The sequence below is a fragment of the Lycorma delicatula genome, chromosome 7 (genome assembly GCF_047948215.1).
Source record: "Lycorma delicatula isolate Av1 chromosome 7, ASM4794821v1, whole genome shotgun sequence".
NCBI lineage: Eukaryota > Metazoa > Arthropoda > Insecta > Hemiptera > Fulgoridae > Lycorma > Lycorma delicatula.
This window is the reverse complement of record NC_134461.1, coordinates 12,755,958-12,782,944: the sequence shown is the minus strand read 5'-3', so window position 1 is coordinate 12,782,944 and position 26,987 is coordinate 12,755,958. Positions and strand designations below refer to the sequence as shown.

Sequence of the window (26,987 nt, the reverse complement as noted above, 5' to 3'; positions counted from 1 at the left end):
ATTCTGTGCAAGTTTTGATAATAAAATTTACGCATTTATTAGTCATTTAACAACTACTGTGTACTTCAAACCTAAAAAAATTTGTTTTTTTTCATCAAATTGTTCTTTGTTTTACTTAGATATCATGAAAACTACGGAGACACAGTTCTGAGACCTGTTTCATTCGATTTTTCAGGTCAAAAAATGAAAGAAAACATCAAGCTTACTCCTTATATAACGTCTTAAAAATTTCAATATGACCTCATTTAACCGGGGGAACTGAAATCCTGGAAAAATATTTAGCTAGCCGTAATTCGATAACAAAGCGTTTTCGGACATTGTTTATATGAACTTTTTTCTTATTTCAAACTTTAGAATCAGTTCCCAAATTATTCCCTTATCCTTCTGAATTACTCTATGTATAAATATACATATATATATACACACACGAGGAACGATCAGAAAGTAAGTTACACTACATCTATGAGACAAACACATATTTATAAGACAATTTTTTTTTATTGAACAAAAACTATATATTTTTATCTATTTTTTTTGACTTAATCACCAAGTTTTTATAAACACTTTTCATATCTTGTGACAAGTTTTTCAATTTCACTCTCATAAAAATTTCGCCCAACTTCCTTCAACCATTTTAAGGACAGTTTCCTTCAGTTCTTCATCATTAGCGGAACGTTCTTCTGCCAGGTCTCGCTTGAGATGACCAAGCAGGTGGTATTCACAGGGTGCTAGGTCGGGGCTGTAAGGCGGATGAGACCACACTTCCCGCTTGAATTTTTACAGTAACTCCTTTGTCACATGAGCTGAATAGAGCAGCGTTGTCGTGAAGAAAAGCGATATCGCTCAATCTTCCGGGTCTTCGATCTTCAATGGCTTTACGCAATTTTTTTAAAGTCTCACAGTAAGATTCGGCATCGATTGTTGCTCCTGGGGGCATAAATTCATAACTCCCATTAAATTCAGCATAACCGTTCGAACATGTGAGGATGTTTTCACTTTTTGGCTGCGGCGTATTTTTGTGTCTCCATTCATGTGTTGTTCCTTTAGTCTCAGCAGTGTAATGAAGCATCCGGTATTCATCCCCTGTCATGATTTGTTTCAAAAACTGTGTTTTGGAATAACGTTGATGAAAAGAAATAGCAGACGCAAAACGTTGGTTTGTGGTTGTCGGTCAACAGATGTGGCACCCATCGTGCACACTTCTTACGGTAAAAAAGCCGATCGTGAATAATCGCAAACACACTACCGTAATTGATGTTAAGTTCACTTGCAATATCTCTAATTTTAATGCGCCGGTTACTCATTCATCACTTCATTCACGCGTTCCGCGTTACCCGTCGTATTTGCATTTGAAGGACGCCCAGCACGCATTTCATCAGTCACATTTGTTCTTCCGTTTCTGAACGTTTGGCACCGTTTTGTGATCACGGGGCGTAACATTATATTCTCGCCGTATACCTCAACAATTTGGCGATGATTTCACAATTGTAATTTTTTGCCCGCAAAAATCGGACTACTGAACGCACTTCTATGGTGGACGAAACCTTTAGAGGACACGCCATAATGACGACACTACACACGTACTGAATGTCGTACAGAATTGTTGCTGGGGGAGCATGAAAACAACACAGCCAGTGCTGTTGCCGTGCCACAACAACACATTAATATATCCCTTTCAGTTCAAGAATACGGCAAGGGTGTAACTTATTTTTTGATCGACCTCTCATATATATTAAATAATGAATATACGAAATACGGTTTCAGTTTATTCTAATATATAGTTTTTCCACCGTTGTCATTTGTCTGTTTCATTATTCTTGTATGTTTCAGTAGGAAGGAAGGAAAGAACATGTTTTTTTTTTTCAGGGAAGGAAGGTAATAATAATAACGTTTGTTTAATTATAGCATTATAACAAGGACACGTAAATAAGGAGGTCTATTCCTTTTCTTTATCAAATTAATTATTATTTTTTTATAAACTTAGGCGTTCTTTAATAGTTTGGGTTTGAAGCTAGAGGGGTCATAAGCCGGTGTTCTGTTATGTTAATCGACAGTGATGTGGTAACCGGTTATAAAATACAGCTCTCCTTTTAAATCTTGGAGAAAAAGATAATAAACTCATATTGTTGGAAAGGGAAGTTAGGAGTTAAATATAAAAGAGAAAGGTTTATAACCGCAGTGTGTTTTCATTAGGTGTTTTTTTTTTTATTCAATTGCATTAATTTTTGATAAATTAGAAAAAAATATTCTCTAATAAAATTTTCATAAGTTCGATCACTATGGATATCTTAATATCTGTATAAGATTGTAAAATAATTTTATATAGTCTTGAACTTAATAAAATCGGTAATACGTAAATTACTTGACATTTTATTGTTTTAGACTATTCTTCACGTTGAAGTTTATCATTAATTTTATCACTTTGATTACGTATTTATTTTACAAACACGAATATGCATCTTTACTTGGTTTAATCAGTAATCGATAGATAAAAGTAACGTTTAATAAATCGTTCGGTGACTTTTATTTTGATTAAATTATTCATTAATATAATGGGATACCATAAATGATTATTTCCACTTGAATTAATATATTTGTATTATTCGCTATTGTACAACGTACTCCATACTCTGAACGTAATCCTAATACTAATGAACGTAATTTGAGTAATATTTTAGTATTTGTCATCCGTGAACGGGAGTGTTTGTAATCTTCATTCGTTTTCAAGTCGATCCGATTAGATTTTATTGCGTTTGTTCAAGCCTTACTTCTCATTAAACCAACTGATTATTATAATTATTTTTTTTATTTTATACCGGAAATTCACTTTTATATTTTTATACTCAGCAATAATATATTATATATATATAGTATATTAATATATATATATATATATATATTTTTTTTTTCACTTCTTATAATTCGCTTTATTTTCGATATATTAAATGGAAAATTATTTAAATTCACTATTTGAAGAAATTTTTGATATTTGAATGTATTTTCCGCGAAACTTTAAGAAAATTAGTCCTGACTGACTGATTTATCAACGCACAGGGAAAACTATTAAAGATAATTTGATTAAAAATTAATTCTTCTTACGGTGTAAGTGCACACTATCAAACGATTTTTTTGAATTTCCGAATTTAAAGTATTAAAATAGAGTAACAATGACATTTAATATTTTTTTTTTAATTTCTCGCTAACAAATGAAGATATCAAATTGATTCTTAGTATATGTAATCTTCATATGAATATGAAAAAAACTAATTTCCAGATTCTTTTTTAAATTCTGAGTTAAAGGGTAACAATGGATTTTGATTTTTTGTTTGAAAAACTTTTTTTTTTTGATGCGGATTGTTCGAGTCATTCTTGAGTTACGATACATTTAAGGTCAAAAGAATTTTAACGAGGCAAGTTAGTAGCCTGATTCGTTCAGATCTACTAATTGGAATGACATTACTTTACCTGTAGTGTTATTTAACCTGAATGGGGTGCTGCAGCACCCTACTCTTTAGGCCATTCATCGCGCATGTGAAGAAAATTGTCAAAAATATCAAATTTTTAATTTGAAGCTATGACTTTCACATAATGTTACATATCACCATCAAAACTCGTTGTCAAATCCATTCCGAGATACTGTTCTAAAATTATTTTTTACTTTTTAGTGCATTTTTATATAAGAATGGTAAAAATAGTTTTTTTTATATATTTTTTATTCCTACTTTTTAGTCTTTATAAGATTACACTTTACAGATGCGCTAACGCACAGGTTTGAGCGTATTTAGCGAAAAATCGGATCGGTACGTTTTACGGTGGCGAGTGCAATCAAAACAGGGTTAAACGATTTAATTTCCGGATAATCAAGAACTGGTCGGTCAAGAGTGTACCCGGTTCGTTAAACAGTTAGCGCTCAACCTTCTGATACATACGCCGTTTGAATCGTGAAAATCGGACGTGCGGTTGCAGAAATATTACGGTGGCATCTCATCGCATCTCCTCCCCAATTTCCGAACGGCGCCCCTGGGGCACTTGAAACTATTATCATCCGACGGGTATCACTGGAAGCGGAATGCGTTATCGTACTGGACGTTCGAAAAATTTTTCAGAGCGCTAGGACCGACCGTTTTCGATATATTTGCGATTTTCGTCCGAAAATTCGGATCCGGTTAAAAAGTACTCAATTTTCCCAAAACCTCGATATTTCGCAATATATGCGGTATATCATTGTATAATAATATATAGAGTTTACACCTGACCATCACGAGATGTGTCCTAACGAATCGGGATTTTCCGCTAGTGATCGGTACATTCCGGTGCTAAGCTAAGGAGGACGCACCCACAGACACACGCGTAAATGCTGTTTAGTAGGGTAGGATTACGTGGATTTTTATATTGTAATCGCATACAGAATGTAATGAAGACGTATACCATGCTATTAAGTTTCAGAATGTACGGTATCGTAATGAACAGAAGTGTTCAATGCAAAAATGGCTATCTATCATTCGTTTTCTTGATTCCACCAATTTGTGTTTTTTAAAGAAAAATTTAATTTTTACAATCGGATTGAGGAATCTTTATGTTGTTTGGTTATAATTTTTACATCCCTTTTGCAAAAACATAAAGTAATTGACTTTCGTTAGCGCATATTTTTCTGAATTCGTTCATTTTAATATATTATTGCTGAGTATTCTATTAAAAAGCGATCCCCAAATTTGTTTAATTCTAGTGGAATTTCTGACAACCTATAAAAATTATAATTTGTACCAGGGAAGTTCATACCCGTAATAATTCTAGAAAAGTGGAAAATTTCTAAATACATCTCAGGGAGGCTGAACAGGAGGTTTGAATATGGGCTTAAAAAATAATTAAAATAACTGCCGTCGGGTAATTTTAACTCGCAGTTTTTCCTGATCGAATTGTCCGATTGTAATGAAACAAAAACCAAAATACAAATTGGAATTTTCTTTAAATGCAATTTTTGTCACTGTACAGCTATCTCTGAAGGGGCATATTTAACTCAATATCGAAAATTTCACCTCCGGAATAATGCCGATTAAAAAAAAAGAAGATAAAATCTGGGAATACGATGCGATACCGATCGTTTTATAGAGGGATTTTATTCTAGATTTTAAAAAAGAAAGAGTCATCGGTTTTAATTTCACAGAGGAACAAACAGTTCAGAATAAAACTGAGAAACCGGTGCAACATTATCAACTCCAAAAAGCGATTCAAGTATTGATTTACGGGACATATTAGAGAAATCTATTTAGACCTTATATAAATAATTTTATTTACCGCAAACCTATTTATTATTAGTTTAACGGAAAGTAGTTGAATATAAATGAAAAAAATAATAATAATAAATAAAAATAAACGGCAAAACCTCATTTGCATATTTTCATATTTCTTTTAACATAACATATGTTTAATAAAATTCTTATTGAAGAGATTTCGTTTCTGTATTTTTAAAGTAAAGTTGCAGGTTTATTTTTTTTAGTTTTATTCTAACGATTTTTGATCATATGAACCGTAAGTTTTTCGTAGGCTAACCATCTTTTAAATCAAAACAAGAGATAAATAATAAAAATTAAAAACCTCGAAGGCCAAAAAAACACGTTGCTCTTTAATATAGGATAATTAAAGAGCGTGCGGGTGACAGTTCTGTATATTGTACAATTTTTTTAAAATTTATTTAAACATATATATGTATATAGTCTCTGAAACTCCCGGTAACTTAAGGATTCCAACTTGGGGTCGTACATCTAAATCGTTTCATCTGTTGAGCTGCTATGGTGGAACATACATAATCCTAATAAATACATTACGCTCTTTTTTGGGCAGTCGTGTAATAAAAATATAAAATAAACTGTAAAAATTTAAACAAAAAATTAATTTTGACGCGAAACGTCTTTAAAATCAACCGAAACATACGGGTATCAGTACAGAAATTTGTAATAACTCCCTAACTAGAGGTAAATGCGGTGTCATTTTATAACTTACACGGTCAGCTCGCCGATGCGATTTTGAGTTTGCGTCACTGGCAAGCGGGTTGGCGGGTACGGGGGGTACAGCGCAGAACGGCCAAAACTGGTATTCTCGATCATTACCATTCAGTGTAGCTCACAACTTAGACGTGATAGCGCGGCGATTAGTGTGTTTATGTTTAGAGTTTGTCGAGATAGATCGATTTAAGTAATAATAAGTGTATTTTTGACAATATTTATCTATAAAAAATTAAAGAAAACGTGTAAAAAAGTATAAATATTCAGTATGTCTGCCTCAAAAGCCAGCCGCGCAAAAGCCAGCCGGAAATATAAATTACGCATATCGTTGGAAAGGGGAGGTTATGGGCCACGTACAGGTACTTCGATATCCGGTGCCGAGCGAGCGATACTGTATCAGGAGCGTCGCAAAGCTGACACGGCGCGCTCAGCGAACGACGCCGAAGGCGCGAGTACTTCTACGGCTGCTTATTATACCTTATGTCTCTTACTTCTCATATCACAGACCGATTTGAACAAAATTGTCGTCGAATATTAGTCGAAATAAATATCATGTACCACTTACTGTCTGTTTTATGTTAAACTTAAATTTAGTACGCAGTCAGTGTCTCGTTTTTATTTCAATCCAATATATAAAAAGTGACTCGATGACATACAGACCGACCAGTTTATCTATAGAGTTGGCCAAATGAAGGAACTAAAATTTTCCATCGAAGACTTTCAGTCTTGTTCAAAAAAAAAGATACGACGGTGGCTCTCCCATCGGCCGGTCTGTAGCTCGGAGGAACTTCATCCAAGGTCTGAAACGTTTCACGTTAAACCAACGGTCGTGCGCCCCGACACAGCCCCGCCCGATTTTTAAATTTTTATTTTGAAGTTGACGCCAAATCAATATATAGTAAGTTTTTACCGATTTCTTTAGTTTGTTTTAAACTTAGGAACTCATCAGATACGAATATTCAATGCTATGAAGGGCAGAAAATTACACTCAAATCAATTACGATAATCGTAGAGGAAATATAAAATATTGTGAAAATTTAAAGGTTTTATTCATTTCCTTAAAATAATAATATCGTATGAATTTTTGTAGCAAGTAGAGAATATACGAATGGGGTTGCATAGATCATTCACAAAGTTCAAGTTATTTCAAAGAAACACATATGGAATAAAAAAATAAATTTAGTACCTAATTAAAAGACATCAAGAAGGGAAGTTAATTCTCTCACCCGATTCTATATAATAATAAAATATGTAACTAACAATGTCAGTATTTTTTATTTATTTGAACGTGTTTATCAGATAATCTAATAAGTAATGAAAAAGTAATAAGCGTTTTAACATTTTTTACTTAATATGAAACAATTTAAAGGTATAAACTACATAAATAATGCAGTAAGCAATAGAAAATTACCGACTAATAAAAAATAAATAAATGAAAGAATGTATTGTACTTTAAAACAAATAATTTTCTTTAAATCAGTAGATGTTCAGTATAAGATAACGACAATTTAATTAGTATAAAGTTCGAATATCGGTCAGCCATGGCATTTTTCATACGCTACGAATTTCATTATCTTCTATCTTATATATAGCAGTTGTTATTGGGCGTCACCTTTATGTTTCTAGATGAATAAATAAATAGACTATTTGAAATAACATATGTCTGTCCATCACCCTCTCTCTCTATCTATCTATTTTATATATATATATATATATATATATATATATATATATGAAATATTAACTTAAATGTAATTTATTTAAGTCTATTTTTTCTATTGATTAAATAGAATTAAATATAATAACAAGACATATTTTACTTAAAAATATTATCTTTTATTAATATCTTAGGTTTAGCAATCAACTATTCAACTTACAAATTAATTAGCTACGTTTCACTTAGAATTCTCTAAGCTTCCTCAGGTGACAATACACATTCATACTCACATCATACAGAATTCTCTTGCATACTACGTATGCAAGTATGTAAAAGTCATTAAGTAGTATATGTTCCACTTTCTTTTTCTGTTTAGCTTCCGGACCACCGTAAGGTACTACTTCAGATGATATGTATGAATGTGAATGAAGTGTAGTCTAGTAATGTCAGGTCGACCGTTCCTAACCCACCGGGTTGGTTTAGTGGTTAACGCGTCTTCCCAAATCAGTTGATTTGGAAGTCGATAGTTACAGCGTTCAAGTCCTAGTAAAGCCAGTTATTTTTACAAGGATTTGAATACTAGATCGTGGATACCGGTGTTCTTTGGCGGTTGGGTTTCAATTAACCACACATCTCAGGAACGGTCGAACTTAGAATGTACAATACTACACTTCATTTACACTCATACATATCATCTTCATTCATCCTCTGAAGAATTATCTAAACGGTAGTTACCTGAGGCTAAACAGGAAAAAGAAAGGAAAAGGTCGACCGTTCTTGAGATGTGTGGTTAATTGAACCCAACCGCCAAAGAACACCGGTATCCACGATCTAGTATTCAAATCCGTATAAAAGTAACTAACTGTCTTTACTAGGATTTGAAACGTAGAACGCTCGACTTCGAAATCAGCTGATTTCCGAATAATGATATCATTGCTAACGTATAATTGAAAAAAAAAACACATTTATCATTAACTTTATTTGCATCGACTATCGTACACCCACAAATTAAAGTATTTTAGTTTATAATGAATTTGTTTGTTACGTTGTAAGATCTACGTAAAGACAAGTCAATTGTAAATATGGTTCATATTTAGGTGATGGCTTCATTTTAATTAATTATCTTAACGCCAATACATCTCTCTTGCAAGTTGTATTGCTGGAATTTAAATTCTCAGAATAAATTTTATTTTTTTATATTGAAATTAAAACAGCGTCGACTAAATTAATGTGCTTTTTGTTTAGATAGTTGACCACAGTTTTCAGTATTCGGTATCAAAGAATTGTAAAAAAAAATAAAAGTAAGATTTTAGATCGACCATTCTGACCTCCGCAGGAGAAGATTACGTCTTGAAGATCTTCTGAAAAAGATATTCGCCTTGTGACGATCCCGATCGCCATATCACTCCCTTCGTTCCTAGTTTTGATGAGCTTTACCGGAGGTAAAGACCCTCTAAACCCGATAACACAACACAGTCACAGATTTGGCCTCTGTCAGGATGCTACCGGTGAAAACGCCTAGGCAGGTATTTCCATGAGTCTTTCCACAACGTACGATCGCCTACGGTATGGCCTCTTCCGACCAAGACCACCTACCGTAACTTATAACCGTAAACTATCAAATTAACCGATTCGCGGAAGCGCGATCCCTGCGCCTTCCGCTAACACCGAGGATTACACTCAAAAATAGCTCTTATCTAACTCCAATTATTCTATGCACTCGGATCATTATTTGATCGAGTCTTTTAAACACCGTAAATTATTCTCATACGGATAAAATAAGCGTTGAACGCAACGACTACAATTTTGTCTTACAATTCAATCTACTCAAAAATCTGACATGGACATCACATGACTTCCTTGTACGCCTATTAAATTACAGATACATATTTTTTGCTGCGCTTAATTTAAACTTATTTCGTTTGAAAGTGAGACACATCCTCCAATTCTTTCATAAAGCGGACAGTTACGCAACTGCTGGAACTAGAGAACGTGTACATAAATTAAGGTCAGAATAATTACATCAAACCGATTAAATTATTGGCAACATAAAAGAAATAAACGAAATGATGATCGACTACGTCGTAGGGGGAGGTATTGTCCGACAATATCAGAGGACTAATGAACTAAAAGATAAGAATGTATTGCAATTTATTAAAGATCGGGCATGTGTGCCTTAGTGTATATGTTGTTCTTCTGAGGGTATATTTTTCAGTTACTCTGTAGTTAACTTTAATGTAAATAAAATTAAACAGAAATTCCAGAATAATTAAACAAAATTAAACTAGAAAATCCAAAAATAATACCATTCTAAATTATAATTTTCAATTAATATTAAATAATCAGATGTTTCAACAAGTCTGTTACATATACACATATGTAATGCCTATTAAATTACATATACACATTTTTAAAAGTACATAAATTTTTATTTCTGCTGTAACTTCTGATTTTTTTTCATATTTTTTTTATTTTATTGTTATTATTGAATAATTATTTATTGTAAATTTTTTTTTACAGTCACGGGTTAATAATTATTAATAAATATTTTAATTAAAAAAAAAAAGTTAAATAAAAAGGAAATGAAGTCTGATTCGAACCGATGTGCCTTCCGTCGTAAGATCCAAATATTTCATTAATTAAAATGTTATGTGGCTATAACTCTGGAACCGATGAAAATTACAACCGCTTATGATATTTCGTTGAAAAGCTTTCAATGAGAGTTTAATACTCCAATTAAGAAAACGTCCAAAATCCAATTTTTTTTGGATTTTGAGCTTTTTTGAATACTTCTGATCCAGTCAAAAGAGGATGTGCACAACTAGATGTTACAACAGTCATAAATCAAAAATTTCAATATCCTTCGGCTAATCGTTTTTGAGTTATGCGAGATACATACATATGTACGTACGTACACGTACAGACGTTACACCGAACCTGTCAAAATGGATTCAGGTATGGCCAAAATGGATATTTCCGTTGAAATCTGAAAACCGAAATTTTTCGCGATCACAACACTTTCTTTACTTAGTACAAGGAAGTAAAAATCAAGAAAAAATTTAATAAGAGTATAATGAAAACATACCCTTTCTCTCTCTGACGTGCTCCGTTTTCGGAAGCGAGGTTAATGCCTACAACCTCCCGCACCGCAGCTCCATCGCCGAATTCACACATTCATTCTTATCCTAACGACTAACATATCAGCTAACCGGGGCTCGATGCCAAAACAAGAAATATTATTTGCTTATTTACTTCAGAACTAACCGTAATCGGTCTTAACTATATTCTAATCGGAAACTATAATAAGCTGAAGACCGATTACAGTTTCACGGTGTCAGATGAATTTTATAAATTATAAAAAAATACCGTATCTGATTGCGATTTGAACTTAGAACCTTCCGATTATCATTATAAAAATTAAATATTTTAAACAAATTTTCCACGTTTCTTTAATCCCTAAGTTATCAGAAAACTACTCTTTTATTTCTATTACGTAATTTTTGTAGATAAAATTGTAAATTTGTAAAAAAATTGTACTTTATTAGGAAGAATTAAGAGAGACGAATTTACCGACAATTTTCACCAGAAAGGAAACAAATGTCCTCGGTTTGGTATTTTAGGCAGATCATCTTAACGATAAATACCAAACGTCGATCGACTCAAATAAGTTTCAAAATTCTTCAAACTAATCTAATCGGAATTCGAAAAACTCATAATTAAAGCGTAGGTAGGAAATAACAACAAAATGGGTGAATATGAAAAGACGATTTATACGTCTAAGCGTAGCTGGGGTTTTTGTGGAGAAACTAGAAAAACAATCGTACTTCAAGGACTTCCATTAACTTACACCGTGCAGCCACAGTCCCTTGGAAAATCAGGGAAGAACTTAACCCGTTGTCGGCTAAAACTTTTGGGTAGATTTGCTTAAGCGTATGCTTTATAAATTGATTTTTGAAGATATTAAATACAGTGCGGCTCATAGCTAAAATTAGTGGGAGGTGCTACTCCAGAAATTTTTTTCTGGGCCTTTTCAAGGCCACGCTTAACGTTTTCTATAAAATGAAAAAACGAAAAAAAATTAATCAAATAGAACAGCTGGAAGCAGGTTAATAATCTAATTCTATATTTTATCATATTCAAGAATATGATGATAGATGGTTTTTAAGCACATTGTGCTTAAAATAAAAATGCTTATGCTTTAATAATAAAATGTCAATGCAGATAACATTTTTTAGTATTATTAGATAATTTAATAAACTGTCCGCTTAATAACACTATAGTTCAACGGTGCCTAAGTTAAATTTTTATGTACACTAAAACAAATGCATAATTAATTTTTACTAATTACTTTCTCTTTTGATCTTCCAGCGCGTTTTTGGAGCAGATCTGGCGATCAAAGAGTCCTTGCTTTCCGTCATCTTCTGATCGCTACTGAAAAAAAAATAAACCGCTTTCGTACTCTTTCCACCGATTAAACTAGAAAAGGTAACGAACAAGGAGCGTTCTATACACACGCGGAGTATAAAAAAAACTACCTTCCACCAGCACGCCAAGGTCGGCACTACGGGAACGACAGTACTCTCTCTTCTTTGCAGCCTCGCGTGTAGCTTCCAATGTCCGTACGCTCACAACAGCCAAACACCACGCCGCTGGAACTTTGAATCCCACAGTTCCATACAAAAATTTTTGTATCTTTTTTCATAAACCGGGGGATGGCTACTGACATTAAGCTTAAGGATTATATATTGTAGAAGTATAAACAAAGAATTAAAGAAAAAAACTCGTTATATTAAATGTTATCGATAATATCAAGTGGAAATAGGGTGTGCTACATTTCCACAGTGTCTATACGCGAGCCGCCACTGACTAAATAACTAGAGGTGAGGCTCGGATTTCTTTTACGAAAACCATTTTCCATCTGTTGAATTACGTGGTACGTGGAAGAATCCAAATGAAGTTTTATTTATAACTCCGACTGGAGTAAAGACGCGTGTTCCAGGCGTACGTTTACCCCCTTATTCTACCTCTAAGCCTGTTGCCGTAACATTAATCGTTCTTTTTCCTGGAACACCTTTTGAAACATAAAACTTCGCGGCCGATTATTTTATAAGTACTTGAAATCCGGTGTCTAGTTGAAAATAGTAGAAATACATTCGGTAGGAACTTGAACGGAATTTCCGATTGTTGCATACAACAATAGAATTAAACAAAAAGTCCGTTTTACCCAAGATTTTTATAATACGATCTGATTATATAATCGTTTCAATAATAATAATTTATTTACCCTGGTATCCTGTCGCTGGATTTTATTCTCCGTACAAGTCTATTATCATTCGTTAGTCGAGGAAAAAATGTGCTTAGTATATGACCTGTCACAGATTTATACGTCTAAGTGAACGCTGAAAATAGCATATTCATTCTCAGGAAAATCAACATCCTACACTGGGGCTTGTATTGGGTAAAATGAGGAATAAAGCGGTTCCTGTTTATTTCTTCAACGAGTCAAATATACCGCTGCATATTATCTTGTCAGGGGTACCGAAATTCAGTTCTGTAAGTGAAAAACCTTCAATCTGTTCGCCAAAGAAGCGGCTATATAATGAATATAACTCATAGCCCTCTCCGGGGCGGAACGGTAGCGTCTCGGCCTTACATCTGCAGGTCCCGGGTTTGAATCCCGGTAAAACGTGTTATTTTTCATTAACTACAAAATCCCATTTCGGTATCCCACGCACAAGCTTTGAGTTTATATGTCGATATCATCAAGCAACAAAACAAAAAAAAAATACTCTCAGAGAGAGTAAATATAATTATTCTCAGAGAAACTCTGGACGGTAACTCAAATGTTTTCTACGTAATTTAACATTGTGACTGATAGTTTTAAAGCAGCAAATTTATTAATAATCCTTTATATAATGGGAAATTGTATTATTTATACACCGTCTCCAGAATGTATTTAGTGTCATATAACTTGGCTGGTGACTTTGCTATTTTATTGAATCTTTGAAAATAGATTAAATAAATCCGTTAGAATCAGTTTTTGTTTTGCATAAAATGTATAAAACTATACTTGCATGTCGTTTACTGTTACTTTTTTATTCATGTGAAAATATAAAAAAGAATACCTTTTTTCGGAAGATTTTCGGAAAATAAAATTTAGATAGCTATAAAAAAAATCTGATGTCGACACTACATGTACGCGTATTAAATTACATATACACAATTTAAAGGTACATAAAATTTTATTTCACTAATAACTTCTGATTCGTTTTCAGATTTTTTTTATTGTTATTGAATGATTTATTGTAAAAAAATTTAAATCAGAAGTTAATAATTATTAATAAATCGATATATTTAAATTAAAAAAAAAAGTTAAAAAAAGGAAATGATGTCGGATTCGACCGATGTGCCTTCCCCTTGTAAGATCCAAATATTTGATTAATTAAAATTTTATTTGGCTACAACTCTGGAACCGATGAAAATAAGTACCACTTATGATATATCGTTGAAAAGCTCTCAATGAGGGCCTGCCTATTCCTGCAGTTAAGAAAATGTTAACATTTTTGGATTTTGGGCTTTTTTTGGACACTTTTGATCCTGTCGATTGTATTCAAAAGGGGAAGAGCACAACTAGACGTTATAAAAGTCCTAAATCAAAAATTTCAACATCCTACGGCTAATCGTTTTTGAGTTATACGAAATAGATACGTACGTACAGACGTCACGTCGAAACTAGTCAAGATGGATTCAGTGACGGTCAAAATGAATATTTCCGTTGAAATCTGAAAACCTACATTTTTCGCGATCACAATACTTTCTTTACTTCGTACAAAGAAGTAAAAATAACCGTTGCCGGTAGAAATATGATATTGTAATATGATCTTCATTTAACCATTATTTATCCCTCTCTCGATTATTACTTCGATTAAACAATTTTCAAAATGTCTTTGAAGTTGTTTTGAAAATGGATACTCGGAATATTTTTTAATAAATTTTGAATCGTAAGAGCAATAATATTACAAATAGTAATAATAGTTGCAAATATGACACGGCATATTATAATTGTAATGCCATGCCTGACCGGGATTCGAACTCGGGACCTCCGGAGGAAAGGCGGAGACGCTACCAGTCCGCCGCGGAGATTTTATGGTGAAATCGTGTCGCACTGACGATTTCAACGTATTAAATGTGTCGTAAAACATCTCAGATCCCAGAATCGATTATTTAAAAAAAAAAAAAAAACACCGTGAACGTTTTAAAAATAATTTAATTTTACTGGTATTTGATAGAATGATAATTAAGGGTTAGATGAACAACACGTTTGAATGTTACATTGTTGTCGTCGTTTTACTTTTTCGAAAATCACCTTCATAAATTGGTTTATCTTCGTTTTCTTTACGCCAGTAAAAATAAAACGGAAAACACGTTTTTTACATTTTACGCAAAAAAAGATGACTATTTCTCACGGTGTAATTAAAGTTTTTTACGATTATATAGTTTTTGACGTCATAGTAATACGGAAAAATCTCCCGCCAAGTTATAAGGTCTTAGTATAATAGAAGAATGATTCATTCATTATCTGGAAAGATATATATATATATATATATATAATTTTGTAAGTGTATTTAAGTAAAAAAAAATTGGCATAGTAAAACAGAATGGAAAATTTCGTCAAGCCATCGATAATTGCCATCAAAATGATGTATCATACTTATTTACGTTTTTTCGCCCAGAACTTCGTTTGATGATTTTGTTTTGGATTTAATCGTAAAATAAAAATCAAAGAATAAAAACAAATAAAAAATCTGTTTTTAGATCCTGGCTTCCGATTGTACACACGTAATCCCGTACGCGATGACCACCAATATATACAAATAACGCCACCGCAAACATAATTTTATGTGAATTTATTTCGACCTTAAAATTTGAATTTTCATTTTGTTTAAATTATAATAAGAAGGTTATTTTTAAGTTTCGCAAATTTGTTTATACTTAAAAATAAAAATTCAAGTACAAGTGTAGAATTTATTTCGTGTACAAATTTTCTACGATTAAATAATAATTTACGTAAATGAAGTATGATATTTGTACACAGTATTACGGTCTACCTTGACCCACTGTATATAGCATTTGGCGAGCTCGTAATTTTTTTTTTAATCTTGAAAGACTAGTACACACATACACACGCGCGCGTGCGCGCACAATCCTATTTGTATGTATCGTAAGTTATTGTATTTCAGCTGATCCAACACATTATTTATCGTAGACGATAATAGTAACTTTTTTTTTTGCTAATTCATTATTTTTTTTATCTATATCTGTTCATTCAAGTTTTTCTTCTTATGTATAATTTATTATTATTAATCAAACGTTTTGATTACGTCAAAATATTAATTTTTTGTTTGTTTTGAATACTTTATTAATAAGGAATTTTACCTATTTAAATATTGTAGTTTTCCGTCTTATTTTTCTACACTTTCATTTCGCTCAAAATATATACTGCATTTTAAAATCGGCCACCAACCTAGTGTTTTGATAAAAGTTTTTCTCTTTTATTGTATTTTTCATTTTAAAAGTTATTTTAGCAGTCTGTTACAAAGAATAAGTTTGGATATTTGTATCCTGACATTTCATATATCGATTGAATTGTACCTTTACCGATTATTTTGTAGCTTCATAATAACGAAAGAAAATCCTAATAAGTCTTATTTTATTAGATACGTAACGGTTATCTCATTCTGAACGCAATCAGGCGATCTATATGTAAGAACAGAAACCCTTTTGAATCCAAAATTCAAAAGTCCTTTTGAAATCCTTTTAAGTCCTTTTGGGGTTTGGGGGTATACGTTTATACGGTATTTATATATATTTCACTTTCTTATAGACGCGTGTAGTAGAAATAACAAAGATGGACCAATGAATGTGAAAATAGGAGGAGAAAAGATTATGGGGGTAGAAGAATTTTGTTATTTGGGAAGTAGAATTACTAAATATGGACGAAGCAGGAGCGATATAAAATGCCGAATAGCACAAGCTAAACGAGCCTTCAGTAAGAAATATAATTTGTTTACATCAAAAATTGAACAATCGGAGTATCTGAGAAGAAAAGATTAGAAGCTTTTGAAATGCGGTGCTATAGGAGAATGTTAAAAATCAGATGGGTGGATAAAGTGACAAATGAAGAGGTATTGCGGCAAATTAGATGAAGAAAGAAGCATTTGGAAAAATATAGTTAAAAGAAGAGACAGACTTATAGGCCACATACTAAGGCAACCTGGAATAGTCGCTTTAATATTGGAAGGACAGGTAGAAGGAATAAATTGTGTAGGCAGGCCACGTTTGGAATATGTAAAACAAATTGTTGGGGATGTAGGATGTAGAGGGTATACTGAAATGAAACGACTAGCACTAGATAGGGAATCTTGGAGAGCTGCATCAAACCAGTCAAATGACTGAAGACAAAAAAAAAAATGTAGACGCGATAACTGCCGTAATTTTGCGTTAATCACTTTCAATTGTTCCTTAAAAACAATTCGTTCCAAAAATCTTAGTCGTGTTTGTTAACGGCCAAAGTCGGATCATGGGAATGGAAATGGTGGGGGGGGGGGGGGCTTTTTCGGAAAAACAAAATATCGCTATAACTTTCTTATTAAGTAAAATATCGAATTCTTTTAAAGTTCTGCTATTCTTTGGATAAGGATATAAAACATATCTAAGTAAAGTTTTTCGATATCAGCAGTCATTGGCCCAGGGAATGGAAAAAATGGGGTTTCGAAAACATAAAAGAATCGTACCTCCCTTTAAAGGTACAGTATCGAGTCGGTTTAAAGTGGTCGTTAGTCCTTTAAACATTACGTAAAACTTTTGTCTGAATCAATTTTTGATATGACCAACCCTTACGGCACGGGATGACGAAAATGTTGCTGGAATTGTAAGAAGATGCTTCTCGTAGCTTAACACGTGAAACTTTTTTCTCACGCAACCGTCGTATTGAGTAAATTAATTTTTTTTCTTAACTTTAAGGTGGAAATCTTTTTTATCCCCTGCTTAGCACCGGTAAACTATACCTTCGCCAGAAGGCGGAGGTATATTTCACTAAACTTGTCGGAAATCAGTTGTTTAACAGCTGATTTTCGTAGTCGTTAGGTTCTGAGGTTCAAATATTACTAAAAGATAAGCTGCATTTCAACTAATTTGAATACTTGACACTGGATACCGATGTACTTTGGTGGTCGGGGTTCAATTAACTACACATCTCAGGACGGTCGACCTGAGTCCGTACAAGACTACACTTCATTTACATGTTATACGTATCTTTCTGTTTTCATTGAAGCAAGGGAGGGTTGCTTATTTTTCACTAGTTGAGCAGATTGCAACGTACGTATTAGGAAAAAGTATTAAATAAAGTAATAATAATAATAAATCGAAAACTGGTAATTTTCGAATGGTAGAATGTATATTAAGCAAATTGGAAACCTTTCTCGATTTTCTCTTAGTAGTGGACTTTAATTGTGATTTCTTGCAATAGTAATTTTATAAGCTGTTATTTTTATTTACACAAGCATATATATATATATATATATATATATATATATATATATAAGTAGTCGCAGACATTTGATTTTTTTTTTTTTTTTTTTTGAAGGAAGAATTTCATCTGGATTAATAATGTGTGAAATTAAATTATCTGATAAATTTGGAATTAAAGTATGTAATTAAAGTTGTTTTTCTAGAGATTATTCGTGGAATTATGAAGGTGTTTAAAGAAAAAATATTTATTTATTAGTTTTTTTATGTTTTCGCTGACTTTTAATAATAACCGAGTTTGTATTGTGTGAAGATTATTTATAAAAAAAAGAGAAAAAAATGTAAATAAATTTTTCAGTTTGCGAGATGAATACGGGAGACGGTGATGATTGTCGTGTAAACAGCGCTCATGTGCGCACGCATTCTGGTGTCGAATCGACGAACAAATTTATGAATGACAAACCATCGGCCGCTGCGCTGTGTGGCGTTTTGTTTACCGTGAGTGATTAAAATACGTAGTAAATATAGCGGTGGGGGTATGGAAGCCAGCGATTGCGGCGGAGGTGGTGGGGGCAAGAGCACCGACACTGTAGGGAGACGTCAAGTTCAGCGCAACCGCAGTTTCGCTACAGTGGCTTCTGCGTCGGCATGGCAACTGCCGCGCTCCGTAAATACAAGACGATCAGCTCGTATTGCCAGGTAATAAATTATTTTCAATTTTTGGTTTTTTTTCTCAGTTTATTTTTTTACATGAAGCTTATTTATTATTATAAGTACGATATTACGCGGTTGCACGTTTATTTTAGTTTTTACGTATACAATTTAAAACGGGATTTACAAATTAAGTCCCATCTGAACACTAAGAACCGCATAAAAATGTGTTTTATTAAGAGTTATGACTAAGTTTCGTTCGCCTCTATATTAAACGGAAAATATACTAAATTTTACCTTTAAATTTCTCCTGTAGAAAAATAAAAGGAAAAAATTAATAGCTCGGCTAACTAGAGAAATTTGTTTCGTAATAGTGTTAATTAATTATCAGAACCGTGTAAAATTTTAATTTATTCGATTAATTGGAAAATATCATTAATATTTTTTGAAAGCGAATAAATATTTTTATATTCTGTGTCATGATAATCGCAAACGAGTCTGACCCTAATTGTATTCACCCTAAAACGAGCGCGTAATTGTCTAATCTGTTAAAATACCGTAAAAATTACAATTTAACTTTATGGTGCGTATAACAAAAGCTATTGATGTAAGCCTTCAGTGTTATTTAAAAGAGCGGTTAGTGAAGTTTTAGCAACATATATTGTTCTCTTTCCCGGGAGTCTTTTGAAGCAAAATGTTTGTATAAATTTATATATATTCTAATCCTTAGTCGGTTAAATTTTAGGATTTTATTTGTTTTAAAAACATTTCATTATCTTTGATTTGTTCTTTTTTTTAATTTTCTAGTTATATTTTTTTTAATTGAATTTATGTATTATTAGTCCCCTGAATTATTAAATTCATTAAACTTTTTTGATCCAAAATTTGTTATTTTTAGCAATTTTCAAAATAAATTTACTGTAAGTAAAAAAGAGTTATCGACTCTTAATGTTTTACGCCGTAAAGTATAATTTTCTCGGAAGTTTTTAGGAACCACATTTCTAGGACTAGTTTTTTCCATGTCAAATAAATTTATGTATATAGTATAATTTACTATATAAATTTGTTGAACCTTTGAGTAAATATATTTACAAAAGCTTTTTCAGTAGTTTCAGAGATATTTATTTAAAGGTTTCTTTAAATATTTGTGCGTGTATAATTGTTGTCAATTTTAAGTGCTCGTTTAGCAAACTGCATCTTATCAGCAGAGTATAATTACTATTATTATTGTAAAATTTAATTTCTCTTATTTATCGCTTAATATTTTACTTTACCCTATTTTAAGCGCTTTCACGCAGATTTCTACTTTGTCAAAACGTTTAAGTGCGATTAAAAAGATGTTTAAAGAATTAAAATATGGAAAGGTGTATAAAAATGTTTACAGTTCATAATTTTGATATCAGTGACTGAAATGCTAATCAAACCTTTCTGTATTTTAATTTTTTAATATATATATATATTTTTTGATACAAATATATATTGTTCTGACGAAGCAGAGAACCTTGCGAATCTGTTCTGCTTCGTCAGAACAGATCGTTGAGAGCTTTTCAACGATGTATCGTAATGGTACGTTCTTATTTTCATTTGTTTCAGAGTTATAGCCAAATAAAATTTTAATTAATGAAATATTTGGATTTTAAAACGGGAAGATCCATCGGTTCGAATCAGACTTCGTTTCCTTTTTTTTTACTTTCTTTTTTAATTTAAATAATTGATTTATTTTTAACACAGAGATAATAAAAAGGAAATGTTAAGCGATAGGTAAACGAGATTAATTTTTACAAATAACGATTTGTGAGACAAGTTTCGTTCGTCTTTGTTATTGAAATTTCTCAGTAAGTCTGCTGGTTTTCATTTGTCGTAAATCGTATCGATTTATACTCTTTGTAGTTTTCATGTGCACTATTATTCCTATTCACATTTTGCCTGATTTTGTGTATATATGTTTGCGATGTATGTGTGCGTATATCACTGTGTACATATATAAATATATACACACATTGCGTACAGCAATCCTTTATCATCGGTTAATTGACTGACCGGTTTGATGGGCCCTTCTATTCCGTTCAATTCTCTACTAAAATTATATGTTCTTAATAACGTATTTTGCTTATCCTTCATTATTTTCATTTTTCTGTTAGATTCAAAATACGTAAAACCCAACTTACTTTTTAAAATAGCATAGTTATTATCGTGAATAACAAAGTTTCTTTATAAGACTTAATCGGGTAAATGAGAAGCTGGGTAGTTTTATTTTAAAATAATTAAATCTTTTCTTTTCTTACGCAATTTATCTGCTACATTTTTTCGTTTGATTTCGAATAACAATAATATTTTTGTTGCTCACAAAAATAAATTTTTCGGTGCTTTATTGTATGACAAATTCCCTTGGAATAATGAAATTGATTTTGTTTACAAAAGAAATCAAACCGTATCGTTTTGCTTTGAAGCGTGGTGTTAATAAAACGCTTAGTTTTTTGTCATTAAATTATATAAATTTTAAATCTGAAGTGTAGTATGAACTTCTGGGGCTGTCAAAAAACATAGGGTTTACAAGATTTGAAAACGGGTTGTCAAATAATTAATCGTGTAAACTAAATTTAGAATATTAAAAACGTTTAACTTATCCGTGTACGTAACTTCGTAGGTAACTTATCCGCGCTAAACTTTTCCATTTATAAACTTATCCGAACTACCCGGGCCGGCTAGCCAGAACCTGGACCCTCAGGGCCGAGGTTGTCCCGAGCGAATCTCGGAGCCTCCCGCAGTCACAGAGCCTACCCCAGGGACGCAGAGCTCGCTTCGCTTGCTATTCCAGTGTTGCAGGGGGACGGCACCTTGGACACGCGCAGTGCTCGCTTCGATCCCCGTTCCCGTCTACTCAGAGGGCTCCGCCCCTAGACCCCCGCACTGTTCGTTATCTTTATGGTTGTGAGATTAATACGGATAAGTAACAGATTAAAGTATTCAGGCTTTATAGAAACTTGAAAAAGAAACTAAATTAAAAAGACAGAATAATAGTAATCACGGTAACTTGACGAAAAATTTATACCTATTTCTTTGAAAATAAATCGATAACTTATTTCTTTGCCGTGGAGGCAGATATACAATAATGAAGTAAAAGGATTAATATTTTTACTTCCTTGAACGAAGTAAAGGAAGCATTGTGATCGCGAAAAATTTCGGTTTTCAGATTTCAACGGAAATATCCATTTTGACCATCCCTGAATCCATTTTGACTAGTTTCGGTGTGACGTCTGTACGCACGTACGTATGTATCTCGCATAACTCAAAAAACGATGATGAGCCGTAAGACGTTGAAATTTTGGATTTAGGGATCCAAAATTGTTGTAACATCTAGTTGTGGACCTCCCCTTTTGATCGCAATCGACTGAACCGAAAAAGGCTAAAATCCAAAAAATGAATTTTGGACTTTTTCTTAACTCCAATGATAAGCCCTCGTTGAGAGCTTTTTAACGATGTATCGTAATGGTACGTATTTATTTTCATTTGTTTCAGAGTTATAGCCAAAAGAAATTTAATTAATGAAATATTTGGATTTTACAACGGAAAGATCCATCGGTTCGAATCAGACTTCATTTACTTTCTTTTTTAATTTAAGTAATTCATTTATTAATAATTATTAACCTGTCATTGTAAAAAAAATGTTACGATAAATAATAATTCAATAATAACATTGAAAAAAAAATTCCAAAAATATCACAACTTATTAGTAAAATAAAATTTTATGTACTTTTCATTTTATTACAATGTGTGTATGTAATTTAATTGGCGCATAAGGAAGTCATCCACATCAGATTTTTTCCTTAATGAATATCTTTAATTTACAACTTCACCTTCGTTGGTGGCGAAGAAATCTATACTATTATATAAACAGGAACAGGGTTTTTTTTCGGTGTAAGCAAAATATTACTCGATCGATCGCAACCAAATTTTTAAAATATTGATTATTTCTTCACCCCGAAGGAGATGAAGTTTTTTTAATATTTTAACCTTCAACGGAGCTAGGGCCTCTGTTGCTTAAAACCTTCCACGGTATTATACGAATATATCCTGAAAAATTGAAAGCGATCGATTGATTTCTTCGAAATCTTTCGAGATGAAATATATCTAAAAAAAAATTCTCGGTTATGCCAAGAAGAACGGGGAAAAATTTGGTTGCAATTGATCGAGTAGTTTTTTGTTTATCCCGAACAAAGAAGTACCCTCTTTCTCTTTATATAATAATGTAGATTTACTATTATTCAATCTTTGTTAAAAAACAATAAAACAGCAAATCAGGCAATATAATTTTTGTTTGTATAATTCAACATAACACTTCGGCTTACGAGAACGAAGCTTATTATGCTTCCGTTGTCATTTTTAATCGATTCCTAAACCGTTAAAAAAAATTTTCCCACTTATTTAAAGTACAATTAAAAAATTTTCTTTTCTAGAAACAATGTTACTCTGTCGATGAATTATAACGTTTTAAAAACCCGTGAATTTTCTGTAACCCGTTCAACGCGTTGGTAAATACGTGCTCAAATAATTTTCATTAAATCGGACTTTAAAAATTAATATAGACTTTAATTAGATTTATTTTTTATTTTATATTTAATTATGTTATAAAGAAACGATAACAAGGATTGACGAGGTGCCGTGTTTACGAAGCTTATTAAAAAAACTGCGAGACGCGTGGGTAGGTCATGTACTACGGCGTAACAGTTTGTTGCGCGCCGTAATATAGGCTACGGTTGAAGGTAACAATTCAAGAAGAAAACCAGGAGTAGGGTATATCGAACAAACCGTACGGGATGTTTGTTGTAAAACGTGCTTGGAAACAAATAGGTTTACACACAATGCCTGGAAGAGGAAAACTGCTGCAACCGATCCTAGCATTGATTACTACAAGAAGAAAACTTAATTGCGTAATGTGTAATGTTGCTCTAATGAAGGTTTTGTCAGATTTACCTTGATCCGTCCAGATAAATGCTGTGGCACTTCCCGTTTTACTTGATTTTCTTTAACGCGCATTGTTTTTTCTTCGTGTTTCTTCTCAAATGTTGTATCCTTAATTTAACATACTTCCTGACATTGTTTGTTGATGAAAATTTGCAGTTACTAAGGTCGGGTGACAATACAATATTCCACAATTACTTTTGCAAACGTCCCCCTGTACGGTGGTAAATTAAGGGTGCGGGTGTAAAAAATTGCAAAACGGCTTTGCGGGGTTTTTGGGGTCGCAGATGACAAATTCGATAGCCGTTTGAGAAATCGATTGTGAAATCTTTTATAAAAACGTTTGTCGAAAATCGTAATAGTTAATTAAGTAAATAAAATAAAAACTTCACTATTTCGTTACTTTTTATAATAAATGTTTGACTCAAAATTTGTTTGGTATTTTAGAAAATATATTAGATATATAAATTTGAATCCAAATTAACCTAGTAATTAAACCGGTGCAATGTATGATAATAATTTCATTAAATTACGACTAAAAAGTATAAAGTAAGCTTTAGAAATTTTGAAAAATGTTTGTAATATTATTTCCTCGTAGATAATAATATTAGTAATAAATAATTAGATAATTTTAATTATATTAGGATTCATAGGCATCGATACCCTATTTCAGACGATGAGTCTTCTTATGTTGCAACAGTCACCTCGGGAGTATCGAGTTTCTTTTTTATCTGACTTCAACTGGTTTCTTGCGATTCTCCGTACGTCAGTTATTCTTTCTTAATGATTTCATAGTACGTTAATATTTTAATAATGACAACATGCACGTCGTACAATAACTTCCTTATTATTTTTTATTTATTATTTTACCGATTTCTGTACGCTACAAATTTTATATATGTATATTTAAATTATGAGAATCCGTAAATAACTTTTTCAGCCGTTAAACATATAAAAATAAAATTTAGTAAATACTTCTAAATTGAAACGATCTACCGCACTCTAAGAATCCGTGGAGAGTAACTCAAACATTTTTAAACGGAATAAGTAGGATTTTAAAGGATATTAAAAAAAAAAGTTTTACGTAAAAAACTTCGAGCTACAAATGAAAATGGTGGCCATTTAATAGTTTTTACACGGTTAATTTTAAAATTGGTTTACAGTACCTCTTAATAACTGTCAAAATTGAAGTATAAAAAAATAAAATAAAATTTACTTATATGAAAACGGTCAGTTATTTTTGAGACCACAACATGTGAGTTACTTTAGACGAATTTTGAAATTAGCTGTAAAAAATATTGGCCCCCATTTTGGTTAGAGTTATCGTAACGTGAGGGTTTTACGTCAAAATGTTTGTTTTTCAATGGCTTTTAAAAATGATTTATCGCTCTATATTTTTCATGTAAAATTTTTAACTTGCCCCTCACGGGGACTTTAAGATGTGGTAGTCCGTACCGAAAAAATGACTGTTTCGAGGTATTCGTTAAATGTATTTTTCCGTCTGACTCTCACTTAAGGGTTCCCCGCTTTTTTAACACCGCGTACTGAGTATTAAGCGTTTTTGAATAAAACGTTAAATTCCTTTATTAATGTCCCGAATTAAAAAATCGTTTTTTTTTTTAAGTTAACTGTTTGTATTTTTATAGGTTTTTCTGTACCAAAAAGACATTTTATTCATCTGTTTATTAAAAGATTGAATTTTGTTTTCAACATGATTTTGAACCGATCATTTTTTCTCCGAATTTCTAAGTGACTAAATCAAATTAGATATAAAAGTATGTGAATAAAAAAAAGGAAGAGGATATTGCTTAAAAAAAATAAACACACACACACACGTGCGCGCGCGCATACACGAAGGGAGGTTAAAATTCAATGTAAACTGGAACGTAATGATGGAACAAAATATCGCACGCAGCGATTGCTACTGGTATCTTATAGTCTCATTCCCTTTTTACAGCATTCTAAAACTCTTCTAAAATCACGGCTTTTAATTTTCTGTCAGTCGCCATGGTTATGGAGTCGTATGCGCTTGCTATATCAGTGCGTCAAAAACAATCTACGGTGATTAAAAGTGAATGTTTAACGGTGAAAAAAGTGGACGCTAGTGACATTCATCGTCATAAGCTTTTATGGTGATGAAACTGTTGATTGAAGTGTTGCGAGTAGGTTGAAAATAAAATTTCGTGCATCAGAAACTAACTAAAGCCGAGAGTTGACAGTTTTTCTGACCGGTGAAAAGCTCCGAAAAGAGGCGAAACATCTCCTTTAGGGGAACCTAAAACACCTTAGGAGACGTATGTACGTGTGTCTTGTTCGTCAATTCACGGAGCTGGTAATTTTGGAAAACGATTATCATTGGCCAGATAAATCACTTTCAACCGAGGTCATGTGAATTGAAATTTGAATTATTCCTTACCATCTCTCTCTCTCTCTCTCTCTCTCTCTATATATATATATATATATATATATGTCGGAGAGGCGAGGAGATTTGTCAGGGATTCAACGTTTTGTGTTTCACTCATTTTTATTATTACAAGTGGAGAATATATAAGACTATAATAAAGCTCAACCAATAAAAATGAGTAGACAACTCGTACAATGAAACAATTACAAATGATAACTATCACCCATCAATAACTCAGCAATACACGAATCATAATATAAGATTAATTTAATTTAGAATTCAAACAATATTAAAACAACTTGCGATAGACCGAGGCTCAGGGAAATAACGAATTCGCGAACACCATGACGTCTGTTCGATCTGGGTTCCAAAGCAAGACTACCCTTTCTCCATATTCTCAAATAATATACCTACTGCATATTTCCTTTTCCTTATTAATTTTATGATACCCCTATCGTCCTGGGATCCCGACTGCGTTGACAACCATGTGCCTACCTAGGCCTAAGCCTACCGCAATAAAACAATTTAAACCTTATTTTACAAAATATTACAAGTAATAGTACATTTCTTAAAACTACTAAAAATACCGATATTCTAAAGAATATTCTCATCGTTTTGTCGGAAGATACTCCACTGTACTTTATTCTCCGACATATATATATAGTATATATCCCTTTTAATTCCTTGTACGAAGTAAAGGAAATATTGTGTTCGCGAAGAATCTCGGTTTTCAGATTTCAACGGAAATGTTCATTGTGACCATCCCTGAATCCATTTTGATTAG

At 32.4% G+C, this 26,987-nt stretch overlaps 1 protein-coding gene across 2 annotated transcripts in view; it reads left to right on the top strand.

The window, feature by feature from the left end:
- The window catches only part of raw (NDT-like domain-containing protein raw), a 212,577-nt gene that overhangs the window by 20,933 nt on the left and 164,657 nt on the right, over positions 1-26,987 (top strand). For both annotated transcript variants that reach the window (XM_075370766.1, XM_075370765.1), the window contains exon 2: positions 18,305-18,885. In XM_075370766.1, coding sequence (XP_075226881.1) covers positions 18,725-18,885 — 161 coding nt within the window. In that variant the 5' untranslated portion in view covers positions 18,305-18,724. The remainder of the gene's footprint in view (positions 1-18,304; positions 18,886-26,987) is intronic.